General features: G+C 38.9%; 1 protein-coding gene across 1 annotated transcript; it reads left to right on the top strand.

Annotated features, from left to right (window-relative positions):
• Positions 1-376: 376 nt before the first annotated feature.
• asf1bb (anti-silencing function 1Bb histone chaperone) lies at positions 377-5,734 on the top strand. The gene is made up of 4 exons (XM_031727494.2): positions 377-701; positions 2,199-2,314; positions 3,797-3,973; positions 4,621-5,734. Exons 1-4 carry the CDS (start codon positions 593-595, stop codon positions 4,816-4,818), a joined length of 600 nt encoding a protein of 199 aa, XP_031583354.1. The 5' UTR covers positions 377-592; the 3' UTR covers positions 4,819-5,734.
• The last annotated feature ends 329 nt before the right edge of the window (positions 5,735-6,063 follow it).

Here is a 6,063-nt window from a genome sequence, read left to right as displayed (position 1 = left end):
TAGAACAAAAACGAAGTAAAGGTAATTTTTGAAGGCGCCTTGGATTTCTTTGCAATAAAGTATTTATTTCATGGTCTGAAACTTTTCCTCTGTGTAGAAAACTTGATCAGTTAGTGAAGAGACATATACAGGTCCAAATAACTGTGGCATTGTAATAATTTTTTTGTTTCTTTTGAACAAGTAAACAACAGAAAGGCATGTATATGTCAGCTCTTGGCATTTCTCTACTATATCCATATATACGCACTATTTTTAAAATATTTTTCTTAATATGTCTCGAGGATATTTATTTATTTATTTATTTTAATGTAGCTGCAATACAACAAATTACCATTGGAGGGCAGCACCACCCTTCTATGGAGTATGGAAAATAAAGACGTCGAAGAAGACGAAAGTGACGTACTTCCTTCAGCCAAGCAGCGGCTGCTTCTGTTGGTGTACTTGGAGAATAAAAGAGGCGAACTGTAACTTGCGTCTTTGAAGACAGGCAACTTTGACAGCGTGTGAGCTCGGCGAAGTGACTCACTAAATCTGGTTCACGTAAGAGAAAAAAAGGCGTAAGAGTTTCTCAGGTTGAGGTGCGTCTGAAGATATGGCCAAGGTACAAGTGTTAAATGTTGCTGTGTTGGATAACCCCAGCCCGTTTGGAAACCCGTTTCAGTTCGAAATAACGTTTGAATGCATGGAGGACTTGCCGGAAGGTGGGTATTTACCTAGCGTGTCATTCTAGTTGGGTTAGTCTTTTGTTATATGTTAGCTGTAGAATAGCAGCGTCGTGTGAGCGCAGTCTGCTTTAAGTGTTAATTTCGCCGCTGGATGTATTTGTTGCATCATAAATGAGTGATAAGCACGTTAATTTGCTCGATGGTTATTCAGTATTTGCTGTCGTTTGGGCTGTAAAGTTGTATTTCATTTGTAAAGTTGTTGAAAATTGGCGCTGGCGCGTTTGTGCAGAGCGCCCCGCCTCCTGCCCATCGCTATTGGTCAAAGGACGTTCCTCGTAAGTATTTCTCAAGAAGCTGATTGGTCGGTCACATGTTACTGTAGCAATAAACAAGCTCGAAAATTTGCCGCGAACCGCGCGAGGGGACAGCGGGGAAATAAAATCGTTTAAAGTTAAAAATATAAAATTGAATCCAGCTGGCGTAAATATATATACATATATTTTTATTTCATCTAACGATCATTTCCGCCTTTAGGACATCATCTATTTTTCTTTAATGATATAAAATTGTTCCGCATTTTCTTCTACTAATGATAGCACAATGGACTTGTGAACTTTAAGTGGCATTGTATTCATTGCTGCTTTGCTGTGAACATTTGGTATCTATAATACTGAAACTTAAGTTTCATCACCTTTCCGATTTTTAAAAACTCTACTTTACTGACAACAAAATTTAAGTATAAGCTTCAGTGTGAATTTATTTTTACGTATTATATCTTGGGCCATTTTTACTAGTACTTAACACAGCACCCTTAACATTTATTTGATTTTAAAATTAATGGATAAACAGATATTAAATGTAGAATGTACTGAACTGTCTTAAAATTAAGCCTACCAATAGCATCATGCTGCAACTTCCAAGTTTAGTCTCCTGTTTTCTGCCTAATTAACGTTCATTTAAAAGTGAGCCCAAATAATATTTCCAAATGCACATTAGGAGCAAGTGGAGTTTCAAATTTTGTCAGCACCTCAAACACATTGACTTGCTTTTTGTCTCTCTTATATTCTGGTGCTAGTTGGACTGAGCCACAAATCTTGTTTTTTTTTTTTTTTTTTTTTTTTTTTTTTTTTTCTTTCATTACCAAATCCAGTTATTAATATCCCACAACAACATTTGCGCCATTAAACATTGTTTTTCTCCCTTTTATTCAAATCAATGAATAGTGGAAAAACTTGTGGTTTTTATTGAGACTGATGCTGTGTTGGTTATATCTGGCCAGTGCTACAGGTAACTTTTATATGCATCACTAATACAAGGTGAATTAGAACAAAAAAGGACAACCATGAAACATTTTCTATGTAAATTGGATAAAGTGACCCTTTTAGTGAAAGTATCATTCACAATGCCGTGTAAAATAAAAAAGTAGCTTGTGCATGTCAAACTATAATTATTAATTTAAAAAGGTAACATAAACCTACCTTGTAATAATAATTTAAAAACAAACCTCCCTATTTGTCCTCTGTGTACTGGCAGACCTGGAATGGAAGATCATTTATGTGGGTTCAGCTGAGAGTGAGGAGTACGACCAGGTTTTGGACTCTGTTTTAGTGGGCCCTGTACCAGCTGGCAGACACATGTTTGTGTTTCAGGTGAGTCCTCTCAGTGAGCTTTTATCGTGTAGTGCTTAACATCCAGTTTTATTGAAAACAAACCCTGTTGAGCAGTATTCAAAGCAGACATACCAGACCGCACTGTCCCAGCATCTTTTTTCCCAGCTTTTCTGAGAGGAAACTGAGAGGTTCCCAGACCAGCCAAGAGACATCATGGCTGGGTTCTCACTGGGATCAGTGCATGTTGCTACAACACCTGATGCAGGAGACGCAGAGATGTAGTGGTTCTACTCTAAGCCCAGCTACCCTTTGGAGGATTGTCTCTGCTAGTATTTGTGGTCTACTTCTGTCAGTCTCTACCTTTTGTCTATAGGGTGAAGGTAGAGATGTCAATCGAACGCAACAGATCATATAGATCTGTCATTCTCTACAGTACTGTGCAAGCCTATACTAAGTCAAACCTCATTTCTTTATATTTTGCTTTCAAGGAGTCAAGACTTATCATTTTTGTGGTCTTGAACAATAGTTCTCCAAAGTCTCCTGACCTTTCAGTTTTTCTTTGGACATTGGCTACTTTTTTCCTCACTCATTTTCAATCTAGCCCTTGTACCTAACCATTTTCAAAGGATTTTTTTTCTTACAGTCACTTAACAATGACCTATGAACCATTCAAGCGTAAAAGAAAAATGGCACGTAACGATGAGAAATTTCAGGAAGTGGTGTGAACTTTAAGTGCAGAAAAGTACTGTCAGATTTTTCATCTGATGTATGACGGCTTTTGAGAGGAAAGGAAGCCATGGACAAGCACCTTAGCTTGTTTTGTCAAGAAGTGAATTGGAGGTTCTTGTCCAAGCCTCCTTCTCTTGCTTGAGTCAGAACAGAAAACTCCATTCAATAATCCAAACATCTATTAATTCCCTTCAGTCTGTCCAAAATGCTCCTGTGAGACTCTTAACTCACTCTCAAAAGGCTTCATATGTCAGTCCACTTCTAACATTTTTGCACTGGTTTTCTGTCAGGTTAGAGTACAGTTTTAAAATTTTGGTTTTTCATCTCCATTATTAAAGTGCTCCACCCCTATTCTCCAGGCCGAGTTCGTAGGTCCTCAGAAGCATTCATGTAATTTCATATATCCTTTTGAAAACTAAGGGTAGACTGTGGCTTCCAAACCTTAGCTCCAAAACTTTGGAACAGCTTCCCACTCATTCTTTGCACCTTCCAGTCAGTGGCATCCTTTAAACGGCAGCTTAAAATGCATCTGTTCAGACGGGCATTTGGGTTATGTTTGTGTTTTTGCTCAGTTCATGTGTATCCATTTTGCCTTTTTTAACCTCTATAAAGCACTTTGAGTGTTCCATGTCTTCAAAATTGTTATAAAAGTGATTTTCACATACTCCTTTTGCACAATATCATATATAATGTATTTGATATCCCTGGTTTGGTTAACCAGTTACGGTTTCATTTATAGGATAATTACTTAGATTTGATCTGATTTCTTCTCTTGCTCATTTACCCTATCAGGCTGACGCTCCTAACACAGGGCTGATTCCAGAAAGCGATGCTGTAGGAGTGACTGTAGTCCTTATAACCTGCACCTACCGTGGACAGGAGTTCATCCGCATCGGCTATTATGTCAACAATGAATACACGGACCCTGAACTACGAGAAAACCCACCTCTCAAACCAGATTACTCTCAGGTAACATACACAAGTACACCAATGACCATCATGAATAATACTGAGGGAAGCTGTTTCCAGCTGTCTGCATTTACTGTAATTAATCACTGAAGTGTACCCATGGTGCTAATTTATTTTATTCAGATATGACCACATTACATCAGCATTAGATGGTATTAAGTGTAGAATATGGGCCATATTTGTGGAAAAGTACTATAAATGGCTCTCTGCTGCCCTCTTGTGCCCGGAAATGTACAATTACAGATGACTGTAGCATCCTGTACGAAATAAAAGTAGAATTAACTGGGGATTATTTAGCACTGTGTTTTTGTTTTATTTGGTCTTGCATTGTTTTAAAAGAATGCACTAGTTCCGGTGGAAAAAAGTGTATTTCATGCTTCCTTGTGCCAGTATCTACATTAGCATTAAAATCATTACCTTGTGCTTTATTCTCTTTACACTGGTCTTTTCCTTCTACAAATCCAACATAAAACCAACTATTCATTGTATTTAATTCAAAGCTATCCCAAGTTCTGAGGGGAAATGTGCACTCCTAAGGATGGCTGTCATAACTAACTATTGAGCTCCCTAATTAGTAATCTAATTATGTCCTGATGTAAAAACATTAGCAGTCCACCCCTATTTCTAACAAGTTCTCATCATTGCAGCTCCAGAGGAATATTTTGGCCTCGAATCCTCGTGTCACCCGTTTTCATATCAACTGGGAGGGCTTGGCAGACAAGATGGAAGACAGTGAGAATGTTGACCCGTCCCCCAACATCAGTGGCATGCTCCCTCCATCCTGTATACCAGGAAAGATGCCACATCTAGGAGTGATGCCAGATAACTCCATGGACTGCATGTAAGAGGCATCAAATTAATGCAATGGATAAGGAGCCCTTCTTATCTATACACGCCCACATTGCAAACACACATTTATACAAGGAGGCCATGGATGTTTCTGTATAACATGTGGACTTTAACAGAAAGCACAGGACACCACAGCATAGACATTATCTTTTTATAAAGCACTCAAAAATGGGATTGGTCTGGAATTGTTACCACCTTTGGTTCCTCCTCTTTACGCACTTCCTTTCAACACACACACACACAGGTGTGCATAGTCAGATTTGCCTTAATTTATTGTATTTCTGTATAAGATTATATTTCATGCCTGGCTGAAAGAAGTGCAGATCATCAGTGCAGGGCCAGGTCGCTTCAACAGCCCTGAAACGTGTGGGACAAACTCAAGATTCTGATACCCATGTTGTTCATTTTGTCCTTTTCTGCACAGATCAACTAGTGCTATGTGATGGGAAGGATGTAGCACCTAGCTGCTTATAGTAGAGCACTTCATTCTTTGTAAGATTTGTCTCTTGTGACACCTACTGGGGGGAGGGAATTGGGTTTAAATTATGGGCCGTGTTTATGATATTGTGGCATCAAGTGGCTTTATTCGCATTAACATGTTTTGCCCCAGGGTTATCCAGATTACTCTGTAAACCTGCTTCTGTGAATAGGCCCCAGTTCACCTACTGTTACATAAAACGACTATATGAGCAAAACATGTAGGTAATGATGAAGGATGCCAAATTGCATTGTGTGTATGTGTGTGTGTGTGTGGATGATTTAGGCTTGCTGTAAATAATGTTTTCCCTGTTCTTATTTTGTCTTCAAAACAAGAAGGCATGTTTTCATTTTGTACTTACTATACATTCTCAGCTTCAGTATTTGTAACAACAGTGATGGGGTTAATAAAGTTGTTTTTTTTTTTTTTTTTTTGTTGACCTTGTCGTGTTTCCTGTTAATCAGAACATGTTACATACGGCTGCTTTCCACCTTGACTTGTGTGGAAGGAAGCACTGCAACAGCAGAGAGACTCGGCACGTTGGCTTGCTCCTCGCCCTCCCATCTCTGGCTCCTTTCTGTTTTCCGATTTCATTCATAAAATGCAGCACCACCATTTTCACTCTAGCCTCATGTTGCTAGGCAACTACTGCACAAAAGGAAAGGGGGGCCTGTCTGTGTTCTCTTGCCCATTTTATCTTAGTTGAAGGGACCAACTCCCCCATCCATCCATCTGTTACCTCTGTCCACTTCTTACATGTCTG

Source organism: Oreochromis aureus, linkage group 6 (genome assembly GCF_013358895.1).
Source record: "Oreochromis aureus strain Israel breed Guangdong linkage group 6, ZZ_aureus, whole genome shotgun sequence".
NCBI lineage: Eukaryota > Metazoa > Chordata > Actinopteri > Cichliformes > Cichlidae > Oreochromis > Oreochromis aureus.
This window is presented reverse-complemented; position numbering and strand designations above follow the sequence as displayed.

What these genes read in the sequence shown, in the direction of transcription:
- asf1bb (XM_031727494.2), top strand. Translation starts at nt 593, where the DNA reads ATGGCCAAGGTACAAGTGTTAAATGTTGCTGTGTTGGATAACCCCAGC. An exon ending in CATGGAGGACTTGCCGGAAG is followed by an intron (nt 702 to 2,198) that starts GTGGGTATTTAC and finishes GTGTACTGGCAG; the next exon opens with ACCTGGAATGGAAGATCATT. An exon ending in TCAAACCAGATTACTCTCAG is followed by an intron (nt 3,974 to 4,620) that starts GTAACATACACA and finishes TCATCATTGCAG; the next exon opens with CTCCAGAGGAATATTTTGGC.